The 17,441-nt window shown below is 43.5% G+C and overlaps 1 protein-coding gene across 7 annotated transcripts in view; it reads right to left on the bottom strand.

Annotated features, from left to right (window-relative positions):
* The window catches only part of LOC146185033 (G patch domain-containing protein 4-like), a 37,830-nt gene extending 21,118 nt beyond the window's left edge, over positions 1–16,712 (bottom strand). The window contains exons 1-6 of one of the 7 annotated variants that reach the window (XM_084606017.1): positions 16,609–16,712; positions 16,390–16,463; positions 9,003–9,089; positions 3,312–3,392; positions 2,703–2,791; positions 742–791 (exon numbers count right to left, since the gene is read on the bottom strand). In XM_084606017.1, coding sequence (XP_084462143.1) covers positions 742–791; positions 2,703–2,791; positions 3,312–3,392; positions 9,003–9,089; positions 16,390–16,463; positions 16,609–16,663 — 436 coding nt within the window. In that variant the 5' untranslated portion in view covers positions 16,664–16,712. Of the gene's footprint in view, positions 1–741; positions 792–2,702; positions 2,792–3,311; positions 3,393–6,882; positions 7,099–9,002; positions 9,090–12,818; positions 12,945–16,389; positions 16,502–16,608 lie in introns of those variants that run through there. The other 6 variants (XM_084606014.1, XM_084606010.1, XM_084606011.1 and 3 more) reach the window with 6 other exon arrangements.
* Between the last annotated feature and the right edge of the window lie 729 nt (positions 16,713–17,441).

Below are 17,441 nucleotides of genomic sequence, written 5' to 3'. Positions count from 1 at the left end.
ATTAACGGACATGCTGTCTATGTATGTTTCTGATGACCACCGCGACTGGGACATAACGCTGCCATTTGTGACATTCGCATACAATTTGTCGAGTCACGACACTACCGGCTACTCCCCCTTCTATCTTCTATACGGCCGTGAACCTCTGCTTCCTTTTGACAGCTTGCTCCCTTTGGCCGCCACTGCCAGCTCATATGCTCGTAACGCCATAGCCCGAGTTGATGCTGCCCGCGTTGTTGCTCGCAACCGACTCACAGCCTCTCAGCACTCCCAGAAACGTCGCTATGATTCCTGTCATCACAACACACAGTATTCTTGCGGCTCTCTCGTGCTGCTTTGGACCCCCAGCTCGCCGCGTTGGCCTCTCAGAAAAAATTTTGCCCCGTTATACAGGACCTAACCGCATTTTACGACAAGTGACTCCAGTGACATATGAAATTGCGCCCTTGCACCTCGCAACGCATACCTCTACACCACGCACCGAGACGGTCAATGTTGCACGCCTCAAGCCGTACTACACGGACCCTGGTTTGGAAGCTAGTACGCACCGGGACGGTGCTTTTCAGCCGGCGGGGTAATGCTACATTAGGCGGTGCATGCACTGGTATCTGCATAAGGACGGAAGAAGAATCAGCTCGTGAGTTTTGCTGAAGACGACGTGCGAAAGTGTCGGTTGGTGCCCGGTTAACGCTGCTGTGTTTCTGTGTGCGGAGTCATCTTGGACTAATCTTTTGGCCTTACCTTGCCACGTATCAATATGATGGCTCCACCTGGTTTCCTGCAGGTCCTTCCTGTACATAAAAAAGCTGGTGCATGGAGTCCTGTATAAAACTACTGTATTTACTCGAATGTAACGAGAGTTTTTTTATGACTTTTGACTCTCAAAGCCTATCCTCACGTTATAGTCGAATACTGGGATTTGGTTGGCATAAAGCAATGCCGGGGTGCATCACCACTCGGTTTCGGTTTTCGCGGTTTTACAATGTTATCTTGGCAACATGGGTACCAGGGAAGCCAAATCAGTCAAATCTTATTCCATCCAAAGTCAAAACGTCGCTCTTTTCACTCGAGGGCTCAGAATCACATCGTCCCCTTCATCACGCGCTTGTCGCACATTTCGCAGTGGATTAGTGCATTTACTTCTGCTGTTATTGCATTTTGCACGATGACAACACGCCATGCACGGTACGACACTCTCCTCAAAAAAGCTATTCTGATGGCAGAAGAAATCGGAAATTCTGCAACAGCTCGACAGCTAGACGTTACTAATTTAGTTTACTTGGGTGGCGAATGGTGTGCGGGAGGTGAATTTTTAATGCCTGGCCGCAAACGCTTCCGAATCGTCTGGGAGGACGAGGGTGAAAAGGAAGACTCGGTTTCCGAGAGCTCGGCCTCCGACGAAGACGAAGAATGAGCATTTTTTATTAGGCTGCAATGTTCATAATGTCTAACTTTTCACTGCAAACTGCTCGTGATGCATACATACAGCACGGTTGGCGATTGCGGTGTCAACGATGTGCGGGCAGTGGGTAGTGCTCAAGGTTGCAGTCGCAGTTCACGCGTTTGTATCATACGTTGTGGCGCGGGAGAATGTTCGGACCATCCGGAATTTTGCACACTGTACACAATGCACTTTGGCCAGGGAATTTCGCGAATTTGTATCATCCCGAAATTCGTATCACTGAGATTTTACTATATAAAGCATGCTTTGACCAACCCAGTCACCTCCAGAAAAGATGTGCATGCATTACGACATTTGCTAAACAATAAGAAATGAGTCCTCGACCTTTTCACAACTAAATATTTTGTTATTAACCATTGGAAATAAGTTAATATGTCTATCGCATTGAACAGAATTATTGTAAACTGTGATCCATTTTCAATAAACCTGTGTGTAACTCGAATTTTATTATGCCAATAATTCACTGCAATACCAACTCAGTATCAGCACTGAATGCAATACTGTGGTGTGAGAAAATGAACTGCTAATTGCTAAAGAAAAGCAAGCCTGCTTCAAATTGCCACTCTCGGAAGAATGCAGGGACAGATGTTTCGCTACACTCAGATAGATGTGAAGGCATGGATAACAGCAACGCTAGGGAATTGTAAACCGAGGTTGTCAACAAGCTTCTACTACGCCCACGCATAATTTTCGATGCTTATATCGGAAGCTGACTGCAGATGAAATTGTTGCCAGTGTTCATGGCAAAGAAGATCGTCGCAATGAGGATGAGCTGGACAATGGAGATACTAATTCATCACTGTACATGGACCAAGTGGACTAACTTATATTCTGTGCTGATATCTTGACCTGAATAAAAAAAACTTAGTGCATTAACTGGACATTGTAGCCTTGTGCCAAATGCCGGCTACGAGAAAGTAAACAATGCGGAAACATTCATCCTGGGGAGCTTGTGCCATATGTGTTAAAAGAAAATCATTGGTTTCTTTACATAAACAAGCAAAAACTAATCACTGCACTCCTGTTTAGTAACTGCCTTAACCACGCATGTGCCTGTTTAAAAGGTATGAAACTTTCTTTGTGCTGCACGTTTACCGCCTTTGGTTGCGCTGGAATTTTTAGTAGTCTGCAAAGCTTGCTATTATAAGATTTCACAGTAAATGCTAAAGAATTACAAAACTGATTCTCTATAAAAATGCAGAGTGTTCCTATAGTGCTGGGTGAGCTGGAATTTCCATACCCTTCAGATGACTCCTCTTCTTCCGCGTAACGATGCATTTCAACAGCAGGAGAGGCTTGCACCCAGCTGTTTCTATCCTGAATCCCTGCCTAAGAAGAATCAATCGTAAGAACAAAACCACAATGTTGGAAAAATAGAAACTCGAAGGGCTTTCATTATCAGTGTTAATTTTACTCTAGTATAAATTTTCCATGCCCTCATTATGCTTTGACAGGAAAAACAACAGTAAGAGTTTTATGAGGAATACAAACACAAAAATTTGGCTTTTCTACTGCCACCATAACTGGCTACTTGCAACTGCCTTCAGGTCATACTGAACAATGCGAGTCCATCAACATACAATGCCTACAGGACAACTGGACTATGCAAAAGCAGAGAGGAGACATATGTTTCAAGCCTGTTTCTTCTTTCCCCATAGAATGACAGCAGCCTTATTTGTATGCTATAGAGGAAAGTGAACTGCCTGTGTGCAACATACAGTACAGGTCATGTGGAACAGCATCAAGCTGTGTTGCGAAACTTGCATGACACTTTACCCCATGCATGCACACTCAATTTTGTAACAAGCCTTTTCCCCAAGTCACAACACAGCAATATCCCAAATCTCACCTTTATGAAGCCACTGTAACAGTCTCTTGGCAAGGCCTTTTTCTTTTCTTTTTTCGTGACTTTGGAAATAGTGGTGGCCCCCTGGAAGGTGTTGAAAAAGTATGTAGGCACAAAAACAGCACAAAGAACAAGATCATAGAATAAATTTGTATCACTCAAATTAAGATGTATTTAAAAAGGTGGTTATAAAGAGAATGTCTTTCACAAAGTTCACCATCTTGTTCACCAACTGTGGCACACTTGCCTCTCATCTTCACTGCACTACTGCACACATTTTCCCATGCTTCATGATGGAAAAGCTTGGAAGTGCGAATGAGACTGTGAACTGTGTGAAAAGTGGCATTTATCGAGTTCTCTTCTGACAGCCAATTTGATATTGGCAAATTTTAAATGTATGCAAACCTAGATTTCTTGAAACAGTCACTAAATGGCTGAGGCAGTGGATGTGTATGCAGCACTCAATGCAAAGCATAGCGAAAAGCCTGAATCCCAACTCAAGCATACATAATTTGGCAACTGTTGCTGCATGGCCTCTAACACTGCAGCAGCACACAAAAGAAGCCACTAACATACTGGTTCTTTATGTAAATGAGAAAAAAAAAGCAGACATTATTTATTTAAAACCACATTAAGCTCATTAGGTTCCCTGGTTCAGCTGTCTCGATGCCCTCGCTCAGCGGCCACGGCAGTCTTTCTGTGTAACAACTGGTACACATCTGGTGTAGTCGTGCTGGGCATATGCTTCCCGACCTACGTATGACTACGAGATAAGAACACGAAGCTCACACCGGTTAATCAGCGCCCTAGCCGCCGCCTTCGCGGCCAGTCACCTGAATTCGGACCTCTTGCCACCATGACGAGGACGACGCAACCTCGACCGACGGTTTCACCAGAAATGGCCACAGATAGTAGGTCCCCGATACCCAACCTCTACCACATGCCGCGAACACCGCCATCTTTTCACGGTGATGCATACGAAGATGCGGAGGACTGGTTGGACCTCTTTGAACGGGTCAGCCGCTACAGCGGCTGGAGTGACGTCCGTAAGCTCCATAACATATTTTTTTCGCTTGAAGACTCCGCTAGGCCGTGGTTTGAGAACCACGAGAGCAATCTGTCCGCCTGGGAGACATTTCACCAAAATCTCCTATCTACATTCCCCAATGCAGACCGCCGGGAGAAAGCAGAAGCTGCGCTTCACTCTCACAACCAGCAGACTAATGAAAGCATCCAGATGTATGTGGAGGACATGACGTGCCTCTTCAAGCGTGCCGACCCCTTCATGGTGGAGAAGAAGCTTCGCCACCTCATGCATGGGGTGAAGCAGGAGCTTTTTGCCGGTCTTGTGCGCAGTCCACCGCATACTGTTGCTGAATTCCTCACTGAGGCGACCATCATGGAAACAACGGTCTTGCAACGAGCCCGGCAATACAATCGGCATGAGAGCACGCTTGGCCCCGCTGTTTCTTCGATGTCGCTAGGGAGCGATGTGGCCGCTTTACGTGACCTAATCAGGTCGATCGTTAGGGAGGAACTACAAGCCCTCCAGCTACCTTCCAGCACGCCTTCTATTACATCGCTGTCGGAAGTCGTCCGGGACGAGGTGCGCCTAGCAGCGCAGCAACAACTCCCTGAGGGTCCTAGCCAGACTGAGGTCAGACCTACCTATGCATCTGTCCTCTGCCGATCACCAGCACCTGGCTACGACGTCAATACCGTCAATACCACGACTCAAGCAGTGCAGCAGTCTGGTTTTGCCCGTGTGCCTGCTCGACCAGCCTATCAGCGGCCACGGAAATGTGAAGTGTGGCGTGCACCAGACCGGCGGCCCCTCTGCTACCACTGTGGTGAGGCGGGTCATCTTTACAGGGCCTGCCCATATCGCCAAGTGGGCTTGCGTGGTTTCGTGCCCGACGACCCTTGCCCAGGGAACGGCAAACGACCATTCAAAATCGAAGCTCACCTGTCGGCCCTTCAGAGGCCTGGGAGATACGGCCACTATGACTCTAGATCGTCGTCTCCTCGGCGTTAACGTTCCACAAGTCCTCGTCGAGACTCCGGCTATCCTGGGCGTTCTCCCAGCCCACGTCAGGAAAATTAATTCCAGCGGTCTCCGGAGGCAAGGCGACTGCTGTCGGGATAACTGAAGATCCTCCGCCGCCGATACGTCGAAACGCTGCTTTTGGGCACGGTAGCGACAGTATCCGACGCGCTACCTCTGATTTGTGTGTAACAATCGATGGTACTAATGCCATCACTTTACTTGATACCGGTGCAGATTATTCGGTGATGAGCCACGGCTTCGCCCAGGATTTGAGCAAAGTTTTGAAGCCATGGTTAGGCCCTAGCATTCGCACGGCTGGAGGTCACCTCATTACCCCGGCCGAAAGGTGCACAGCCCGGACCGGCATCCACGGTTTCGTCTATGTCGGTGAACTCGTCGTCTTGCGCGAGTGTTCAAGAGATTTCATCCTGGGCCTCGACTTTCTATGGACAAACAGTGCTGTGATCGACCTACATAAGGCGCGAGTTTTTTCGACAAAGCAAGCCGTGGCGCAGTGACACAAAAGACACAGGAGTCAATGCTCTGCGTATTGTCGAAGACAACGTAATGCTGCCACCATGGTCCAGTGTGCTGGTGTTAGTAAGGAACGACTGGTTTCACGACTACGAAGGTATTGCGGACAGTAACCGTTCGCTGTTACTCGAGAAGGGAGTGGCTATTGCACGTGGTCTTGTCGACCTGAATGACGGCTGTGCGACAGTTTTCCTGACGAATTTCACCAATGATACCCAGCACTTCCACCAGATGTGTAACAGTTGTTACACAGAAAGACTACTGTGGCTGTTGAGCGAGGGCGCCGGGACAGCAGAACCAGCGAATGTGGGCACCAGGAACGGCCTACACTTCAAAGTTGTCTACGTCGTTTGATTGCGCTCCTTCGTCCCCTACCTCTAATGCACGTGCCAATATTTCATTTTTGAGTGTGCTGTGCCTTTAGTACAAAGAAGTACATAAGAAGGGCACAACAGTCACTGACACAAAGGAAAGCATAGGGGATGTTCTTTCTTTCTTTTTTTCTTGATGTTCATGAATGTGAAATAATAAAATAATAATTAATAGTGGAAGTAATTGGCTGGAAAGTAGAAGAGAAAAAACAACCACATGGTAGGATCTCGGTATACGAGGGCTTAACGAGGGATTTAAATTTGGTGGTCTTGATGCCATGTTAGTGTAAGATGGCTATCACAGGGCTCCCGCCCTCCTCATTAGATCACATTCCATGTGACACTTGTGGTAACACAGGACATGGTAGCAATGTCTGCCACTATGATGGAGGGTGGTGCTGGTGAACACCCTTAAGGATACTTTACACCTAACATAAACACCCAAGAAACTGGAAGATTGAACCGCTGTCACCGTAGCTCAGTGGTAGAGCACCGGACATGAAATTCAAAGGTAGAGGATTTGGGCCCCATCAGCAGCATGCGGTTGTTTTTTCTCCTACATTCTGACCAATCAATTTAACATTTATTGACATCAAAAGAAGAAAGCATCTCCTGTGCTTACCTTTGTGTCAGTGGCTATTGGCTCCCTTCTTATGTACTTTATAATGAAGCCCCTCCCCTTCATTTGTTTGCTGATCAGCACAAAGAAGGTTTGCTGTACTTATAGCACAAAGAGTGCAGCTGCATCTCTGCGCTTCTCGTAGCAATAGAATGTCGCGATGATTTCTGTTGCTTCAGCCAATAGGCGAGTGCTTCAAGTCTCTTGAGGCATTGGTCCCTGGAGAAGTTGAGATGCATCAAGGACATTGTAACGAACTTCCCAAGGGAGAAAAAAAGTTCTTTCAAACATGGGCCTTCATCCAACTTAGTACCGCACTCTCGCCTATGTTGCTGTGCCTGTAGGTTTGTGCGGATTGCAGTTATTTACACACACAACGACCAGACTGCAAAAGTGATGTGAAGTCTATCACTGCTACAATCAGTACTGCAAGCAGAAAGTTGTCTGTCTCAAAATTATAATTCACAATGTTCAAGCTTTATTAAAGGACAGTGTTGTTGTTTCACTTTTCTTTTGGGTATTGTGTTGGAGTAAGGACCTCCTGTGTGCTTAAATTTAAAAAAAACTTTGCCTGAAGGTAAGTGTCAGTGGCACCTTTTCATGTGTGGGGGGGGTTAGCCTCAGTTCTTTCAGCAGCTCTTTTCCTTTTTCTAGTCCTTTCAAGTTTACATAACAAGCCGGTTAATTCCTTACTCTTGCCTTCTAAAGGCGCCATATGTGAGTTTCAATTACCTTGATTATTTTATGTTACACACACATTACTGAATCGTTCAGAATTGCTTTATGAGTAGACATTATTCAGAACAAACTGACAGAAACATAGTAGTAAACATATTGGCATGATTTCACGGACTTAACACGAATGCCCTTAACTGGCTTGGCGTGACGTTAGCACTACAGAGAATTGGCTGTCTGGTCCATGATTGTGCTAGGGTGTCTGTATGGTACCAGTGATTGTCTGCAGCTACAGACACATCGCGCAGTATAGTCAGGCCCAGTGGACACTACTCAGTCACGCTGATATCTTGGCAAGCCATATACTTGAGCATCCGTGCTAAGTTAGTAGCTGGCAGTATGGTAATTTTTCCCAACTTCAAAGCATTCATTTCTTTTCAGCGGGGTGTAAATTCTATTGGCTAAAACGAAGCTCTATTGCTGCCACCATAGTAAAAAATATGCTGATTCACACACAGACGTTAGTAGGTTGCTGCAAAAAAATCCAGCGGCCACTATGTCAGGGGCAAGTAATGCAGGACAATGCGGTACCAGGATAAAAACAAAATTACAGCAGAACAGGACAGCCTCCTCAGACAAACATGGCAGTGCTCCTTTTTGCAGACTATTTATGCAATGCAACTGCAAAGCCAAGAAAACACAGGCATAATCTGTTAATTAAAGCGCTATTACCTGTGCACTACACTTGCTGCTCCCACCCACATTACATACATCATTTTTTCATTCCACAGCTCTCTGCATTGTCCTCAACTTAAGTAGAACCCTTTTAACTTAGCCTCTATGTTTCAGCCCCATGAGTTAGTAGCGGTAAGATGCAACTGTTATACACTTTTCGATTGTGAAATAAGCATTCCGAAAAGGACAACTATACGCCAAGGTTTAGATCGACAATTGCATATGCTCGTATCTGGTAATTTCTGCAAGCTTAGATTTCTAAAACCAGATCTAGCTTCACAACTTTACATGTATAGTAACTTCTTCTTCTTCCATGGCATCACCATCATTATCCACAATATGCCCAATCTAGGCAAAAGGCCTCTTTCATATCTGAGTCCACCTTATCCCCATAAACTTCCTAATCTCATCCATCCTACTCCGCCACCCCCTGTTACAGCTTTATAGTATAATGTCCTTCGAACATGTGCTTTCAGACAGAACCATATTTACAGAAATAGCACCATAGCTAGTACCAAGCGGCACCCAGAAATATGATTCAGCAGTATGCTGGACATCAGAAAACTTGCTATGAATTAGTATCCTAGAAGTACAAAAGAATGAAAATGACAAGCATTTAGCGTTTTATTTTTCCTTTGTGCTTCTTATACTTTTGATTCCACTGACCCCATAATCTCTTTGATTGCAAAAAAAGTACCCTCCATGCAACTTACATCTGACATGTCAACCTTGATACTTTTAGCAGCATCATTAAATACTTTGCTCCACCACTGAGAAGTAAGGTCAATCTTGTGCCCCATCTGAAAACAGACAGACGATGAGCCACACACCGAAACAGCTTTGAATGATATAACCTAAACACAAGATATGCAACAGTGCCTTCGGCAAGAAACTGAAGTTAGGTTTCAGAACACTACATCAAACATTTAAAGAACAAAAGTGCAAATAACTTTTCCACTGCTATTATTTAACCTGCTGGCCTCAATGGTCTTTTATTAGGGTGCATCCACTCTTGAGCAAGCAATCTTTTACAATTTTTCACAAAGCATTAAGCATTGTTTTCAGGAGAGACATTTCATGTCTGTAACAGGAAACACTTTTCCAAACACAGAAAGAGAACGAAGTAACAAGTTGCACGGCATACATAGAAAGTGCTGTCTAGGGCTGTCAATTCTCTTATGCTCTATAACGCATTACTAAATGACACTGCAGCTGATGTTTCCTTGCAGAAAGGGTTTGAATAATAAAAAAAAATGGAGATAAATAAAAAAAATGACTAAAGCTAGAATTCCGCCAGCGTAGAAGTGTACGGTGTGCACGAGTTTCTAACGTTTATGAGCTACTTATGTTATATTTGTGAGCTATGAGATCCTAAGAATGCATTCACAAATCTTCAGTTTTCTCGACAGCAGAAAACAATGCATATATGAAGACGTTAAAGAAAATATAAAGGCAACAGCTCAGCTAAGCATCATGTATGGCTTTTATTAATTAGGCACAAGAAACATTTTCTTTTTCAAACTTTAAGGAACCCCGATGACAAACGAAGTTGATCTCAATTAATATATTATCACGTTCAGATGAAAAAAGAAGAATACTTTCACTGAAAAAAGAAATCCATTAAAAAGTTGCAAAGAGTGAAAAAAATTGGCGGTCTAATCCGTGCTACGCCTCAATTATTCCACTGCACACGGCAGGAATGCACTAGTGCTGGCCCATGTTCTGTTGGTATAAACAAAGTACACATTGTGAGGAAACCTAGTTTTAATCATACTGTCACACTGACGAAAGACGTGTGAAGGCCGCAGAGCCGGTAACACAGAGAGCCAGTGTTAGCATAGTCCAGGGACGTCCGGTCTGAGCGCAAGACGGGGACTTCGTCCGTCTTCTGCTCCTCTTCACTGTCCTCTTCACACTGGCATCATTAACTCCCTCAGTGAGGAAGCATCGACCCGATGCTCGAGGAAATTCATGGACTCACAGGGAGGGCGTCTTTGCATGATATGGTTTGAGGCGAACGATGTGGACCATCTCTGGTCGTGCGGCACGACTTGATCGTTGGGGCCCCGTGAGGAACAATTTCATAGCTGAGAGCGCCAACGTGGCACAGAACTCGGTAAGGACCGAAATAGCGACGCAAGAGCTTTTTGCCAAGTCCACGTCGTCGGATTGGAGACCAAACCCAGACAAGATCACTCGTCTGATATTCAACCTCGCGGTGCCGCATGTCGTAGTGTCGCGCATCCTGCACCTGCTGGTCACAGATGCGCAACTTAGTGAGTTGGCGGGCTTCTTCGGCACGTTGCAATATGTATACTTCTGTGCTGTCGCGCAGGACGGCGAGTAGAGGCACATAACTTAAGTAACACATATAGTTCACACTGGTTACATCAACTTATCGCGCAAAGATATAAGCAATACAAGATGCACTTCTGGTAGTGGATTGAATTGAGTTATTCAGAGTTGTGACCCCAAGAAGTTTGCGCATGAAGACTGGCAACCACTGCGATTTCTTAGAATTGATGTTAAAGTTGCCGCAGATGATGAGAGGAACGTCTAGTCTTTCTGTATTTAGCATTCTTGGCTGTAGCTTCCGCCTTCGTGTTCTCGTTGGAAGCTTCTCAGCAGTCAGTAGCAGCACTCGTGGAACGTTCCGCTGACGCTGCCGTTATATGAGCTCATAGCGTTTTAGCAACACAGGTGCCAGTTTACGAGTGGGATAAAAGGCAAAATGATCATTTATACAAGCATGTACGGCTACTTTTGGACAAGTTGCGGCCATCTGGTGCCACTAGTCCATTCTACTGGGCTAGATTTTTTTTTATACCAGCAAGCTTGTACCAGCAGAATATCATTATTAGAGGTAGTAATTTTCACAGTTAGTACCTATTCACCTGACATTATTTTGAAGTAACACTTACTTAATCGCAAACGAGAGTTCCTAAAAACACTCTGTTAGCAACCAGTCAATATAGTGATGTTGATTCGCCTTGGTGGACGGAACCATGACGGACAATAAAAGCTGAAAATGTAGCTGTTAAATGCATTCCTGCATTAAATAAACCATGCAAATGTCACCATTGTACATTTCTGAAAGTATACTATGGTGACATTGGGCCAGGTTTGGTTTGGTTTTGTATGCTGGGTTTATCGACCTAAAATGACTCAGGCTATGAGAGATGCCGCAATGGAGGGCTCCGGAAATTTCGATCACAAAGGGTTCTTTAAAGTGCACTGACATCACAGAGCACACAAAGGCCTTGCTTTTTCGCCTCTATCAAAGAGCAGCTGCTGCAGCCGGGATTTGATCCTGCGTCCTTAGGTTCTGCAGTGAAACACCCTAATGAATGGCAGGGCGACGTTAGGCTATATTGCTTCCATGCACAAAAAAGAAATAAAGTGTAATGCTACTGACTGCTAGACGTTTCATATTTCAACTGCTAGTGTACAAATGAAAAAAAAAAAAGACAAAGAAAGCCTACGACACTCAATATTATGACCATCGTCATAAGCTTAACTCTTTCCTTACCACACCCAGTGAGCATAGTTAGCCTTCTAATGATTACTTTGTGTGACAATTTCAAAGCTTTCCACATTGCTTGCTGCCATGCTTCACGATTTGGCATGTAACCAGACAAGTAAAGTATAGTTTACTGTGTAGTTTTCTTTTTTTTTTTTCTCGAGCCAAAAATAATTGAACATGCCTCAAAGGCATGGTACATATATCAGTCTGCAAACAAAAGACTTCCACACCAACTTTGGAGCCATCCACTATGCTTATGAACACGCTGAGCCATCTAGCACGTAATGAAACAACTGAAGTTTCATTTTCAATGTTGTTTTCTTTTCTTTCACTTGAGGTGTCACTTTTTCACTGGATTCCAGGGGTGCAGTAGCATTTAAATAAATAACAAGAAAGGCAAGCTCGAAAACATTGCAAATATCGTGGCTTTGCCAAGTCTGCAGTTGATTTTATCGACAACCCGAGCAGCAAGAGTCTGAACATGCTGCCTTTACCATCAAAATCACGTTTTGACAGCAATAACAGAAACCAGGCTGGAACATCAGCATCTGCGCACCAGTTAATTTTGTTTTCATTGCTGGCCTCGTTTTGCATGTACAATTTTTATTTAGTGCTAATAATACTAATCAACTTAGAAGTTTCTTTTTTCATAGACAGTGGTCAATAAGAGGTTCAGCATTTTTATATTCCAGAAAAATTTTAGCTTTTCTATTTTCAAATACAACTGTAGTTTTGCAAGTTCTGTTTAATTTTTTTGTGAAATCTTGTTTTTTGCAATTAAAATTTTGTGTTTCAACAAATATTTAGTCCTTTAAATTTGTATAGCTTAGAAGCTTGTTTCTTTAGCTTCCATTTTATGTGTTACTTAAAATATTAAATTTGATAACTAACACACAAAGAAAGACAATCAAAGTCTACAAAGAACTATCATTTTCTCCACAGTAAAGAAAGAGTCAAATGGTGTGACACACAAAAAATAAACAAACACTAAATTTAAATCACTCACTGTCTTCATTCCTCTGCCCTTAGTCTAAATTTGTTTAGGCAGTGCCCAATCCAACATGTTGTACCAACTGATCCTTATTGTTCGTATTCTCAGTGATGACAGTGCCTTGTACTCCTGAACAAACACCTGCAGGATCACTAAAGGGTCAGCTATCATATTTTACAGGGGACAAGAATGCAGTGCTGTTACCCAAAGCCTACCCCTAACAAATATCCCCTCTTAATGTGAGTAAACAAGACGCCACCAAACTCACAATTTCAAAAATTTACTGGGTGTGTGCAAATAGAGTAATTTTTCCAAACTGAACTAAATATAAAAAGTGTGCCTCTGTTATTGAATTAAATATGAACACTGGAGCCCTATCGAACTTGAATATAAGTGGAAGAGTGATGGCACCAAATTGAATATGAATAGAATATTTAGACTAACATTCACTACTTTTGCAAATATAGACAAACCCGCTTTAAGAATACCCCTTAGAGCAACATTTCAGACATAATAATGAACTATTGTGGCACCGTCAGCATTTCCATGGCAAAATAAATTGCTTATAACAATACTGTCAAGCGCATTATTGGTTATAACAAATAAATCTGGTCACTGAAAATTAACCTTAAATGAGACAAAAAATTATAGGGGACACTTAAGCTCTGCCTTTAAGGATATGACGCGATAGTATAAGCCAGCACCCCACATATATAGCTCCACTTCAACAAAGCCGTATGAATGTGCCCGTGTGGCTTAGGGGTAATGTGAATGCAAGAGTCCTGGCAGGCTGATTATGACATCAGAGAGGCTCTGGTGCCAGTGCCCTGCTTGTCATTTTTCGCTCAAAATGCCAAAGCCGGCACAGACACAAGATTTCCAGTAAATAGGGCCTTTGATGCTACCGTGTTAAAATATGAAAACACTACCCACGCTAGTGAAACCCCGTTAACAATGGGCTCACAACCTCGCTCATCATATCTAACTCCAATAGTCACTGAGGTTCACGTACCTCATGAGGAAGGTTTTGTTTTTTCTTTCCGCTATCACTGTACACTCAGTCCTACCAACTCATCAGATTTTCAGTCCAGGAGGGCTTCTTAAAAGTGGGCTTGAATCATTTGATTCAGAATGCTAGTGACACCAAGATTTGCAAAGCTCCCACTGCTGTCGACAGCATGTCGAGACTTAAAGACTTCTAACATTATCGCATCTTTGTGAAAAATTAAGATATTATGGCCAAGGCAATCATCTCTGCTGTCACCTGTGCTGAGGATGCGAAGGATGCCTTACAAATTATCAATAGGGTACCTCTGGGACTTCATTTTACTAAAGGTCCTCCAAGTGGGTATGTGTAGTTGCTAAGTGCCCTGCAGGGAGAGGTGAACTAAATATGCTGTAAACCAGTCAAAAGTGACACAGATCTTTTTCTGGTACCACATTTTTTTTCTTCTGCGGTATGCTTCAAAGCATACAGGAATGCAACCACTCACCTAGCAAAAGCTGCAGAGCTGATGCACTTCAACGGAGCCAGTTCACTATGTAACACTCCTTCTGAACTGCAAGATAGCCTCACATTTCAACAAAAATGCTGTTCATGAATGTGTAGAAAATCTTTTGCAAGTGATATCTAGTATTGCGATGGCTACACAAAGCATGCCAACAGTTTTAAAATGGACTGAATGAAGTGCAAAATAATAGAACTGAATGCTACTGCGAAGTGCCATGCATGCTAGTTCAAGGGGGAAAGGCTACATTAATCAGTTTGAGCAGTCCAAGAATGGGTGGAAAGTAACCTTGGTCTTAGTCTTGCCAAATCAGCTGCTGCTGTGATTCTAAAGGACAGTGCAAAATGGCTCAACATTACTACTGCACAATCTAGAAAGGTTTGGCAGCATCCAGCCCAACCAGGAAGCTGCCGTCTTCTTGTGGCCTGGAAGTGTGTCTACAAACAGAGCTTTTATTTGCGATGAGGTACTAAAGTAGAAAGCCCAGTGTGTTGGCAGTAATGAAGTCCTTTCACCCTATTGCTCATTTCTGAAATCTGGTTGCAAAAATAGCATACAAGCCTTACATATTTGTGCTTGGTTGCTTCAAGGCGTGACCGGCTTTGCCTGCTCTTGTGGATGAATTGCAACATTTAAGGGTTGGCACGGCCCTGCACGTTACTGAATCCCTGAGGAAAGCACAAGCGTTGATAGCACTGCCAACACCACCCCTCAAAAACAGCTGAAGACCATGCTCACTATTATTCTCCAGACAACCTCTCTAACTTAGATGAAATGAGTTTCTTTTGCTCAGCCCTTTTTCTATGCTTGCTTCAGGGCTTGCTGCAAGGAAAAATTAGGGCAAAGGTAGAGGCAATGCTGGGCTATTGTGTAGCGCAAGCAGCACCAATAAACGGAAGGCCATTGTGCTATAGAAATCGAAGAGGCCTTGGTGCCTTGCAAAGACATTCAACTCGTGCATTTACTGTATTTATGAATCAAATAAGAAGGCTTGAATGACATCTTGTATCATCAGAGGGTTTCTGTAAGACTTGAAATGCACATTGAAAGCCAGCGGCCAGAAAATCATTCTTCAAGTGGACCATATGCTGGCTGCCATTCTATTTTGGCAGAAGAATTTTCCCACATCTGTCTTCGTTACTTGCCGCCAAACATGACAACTAAAATCCAACTTCTTAATACTAGCTATATCAGGGCCACTAAATCAAACTGCCAAACTGCTTGTGGCGTTACCTGCAGTGTGCAGGAGAAAATCAGGCACAAACTATACACCTTCGGTGGTGTTAAAGAAAGTTAAGAATAACGTGGAACGTAGTGATCCCTGCATGCCACTCCATACTTAACTTCACGCGGAGCCTCAAGCAGCTGCATGGTGGCACGTTGGGCTTTTGCCGCCTGATTATTTTCATCTAGGATGATGATCTGCCCTTCGCAATGCTCTGTGACTGCTTGAGAGAAACTGGAGTAGTAATAATGACTTGGAGTGTCAACGAAGTAGTCAGGATTGAAGAGCTATGAAGCTATATATACTGTAGCAGTTACCTGATAAAATTTTGTATGGTTCAAACATCATAAACGAAGATCTCGTCAGCTGCTAAGCAACCTTTGGGTGTCGAAGAAGTCGTGATTGATGATCAATGAAGCTACAGAAAATTTTCGGTGGTTCAGGCGCCACCAGTGAAGATATCAAATATCAAACCTACTGTCAATGTTTCCATGGTTACTGAGAAAGGCGGCCACTTCATGTGGCTCAGCTTTTACTTTCAACCAATAATGATGCTTCCGAGTATGCACCGAAACAAACTCAAATCACCACCTTCTTTGGTTTAAAATGTTTTTTTTTTATTATTATTATTAGTTTCTATTACCGACCCACTTTACGGACGTCTACTGTCGGGGAGACACAATTATGGGATGCAGAGTATTGTACCAATTATCGAACCCTGCCGCGCTCGGAACACATTATGCTTGACTACATTCGTGCGTACGACGGTTTCGTTTTCTAACCAAGTACCGCTGGAGCTCTCATCGCATATAAATTAAAAAATGCTGAAATTTTCAAAAATAGTCATACGTACCCCAGCCGTATCAAACTTTATCTTCGGCTTCAAAGCTTTTGCTATTCCAGTTTCATTCTTTCCGAGACCCTTGCCTGAAAACAAAAAGTTGTCCATGATGTGCATTGCGAACCTGCGCAAGTACTAGCTTTAAGTGGTTCGAAGCTGCCAGGTGAAGCGCAGTGAGCGCAGTCAAAGCTTCAATACACAGTGATGAAAATCAACGCAATCAGCACAAACCTTCGGTCCATCCGTACTTCTCCAAGATTCCACGTGCGAAACCATTGTCAGCCATATAAAATGAAAACAAAGCGCAGTTGGCGCAGTTGCCAACTGGACGACTAGATATATGTCAAAAGTAGCCCTTGAAGCGGTAACCGCATGAGTTTTGTTAAAGCTCAATAGAGGGCTGTAGTGGCTGTAGCTCCTTGCAATAAAAATCAAAGGATCAAAGTATTGAATTAGAGCATAAAAAATAGCTTTAAGAAAAATTAATGCTTTAATTAAAAAGAGCGTATGCTTAAAAAGTGCAAAAAATGCAAAATAATTAACATATTTTTTTGGTACAGGACTTCACCTTGACTTCATATATATAGTCTTGTTTCGGTTTCCCTTCAGTACAATTTCTTCGCAAACGTAAACGTACTTTGTAAACGTTAACTATAGACCTTTGAAACGAGGGCTCCCTGGGCGTCTCCATAATGCTCGCTGAGCTGCTGTGTGCACCTAACGTCAGTACTATCAGTACGGTGGAAGCGGCAGGCGAACCGGTTTGCAAGTCCGGCGTTTTACGCCTCCTCTCTGGTTGTTCTACATTTTCACGAATGTTATGTTTATGTTGCATACATGTTAGATTTATATTCTTTAAAGGTTTATCAACACATTATACCAACCTTGATATGTAACATTTCTAAAACATTACAAAAATAGGACATTAACAACATCAAAATAACAATCGACTGAAACAAAAACGTAACATTACTATAATATTTCGGTGCTACCTGGGAAAGGCAGAGAAGAACTATTCTCAGCTAGAAAAGGAGGCTCTGGCTTTCATGTTTGCAATGGTGAAG

The sequence above is a fragment of the Amblyomma maculatum genome, chromosome 6 (assembly GCF_055883805.1).
Source record: "Amblyomma maculatum isolate TAMU_Amacu chromosome 6, ASM5588380v1, whole genome shotgun sequence".
NCBI classification, from domain to species: Eukaryota; Metazoa; Arthropoda; class Arachnida; order Ixodida; family Ixodidae; genus Amblyomma; species Amblyomma maculatum.
This window is presented reverse-complemented; position numbering and strand designations above follow the sequence as displayed.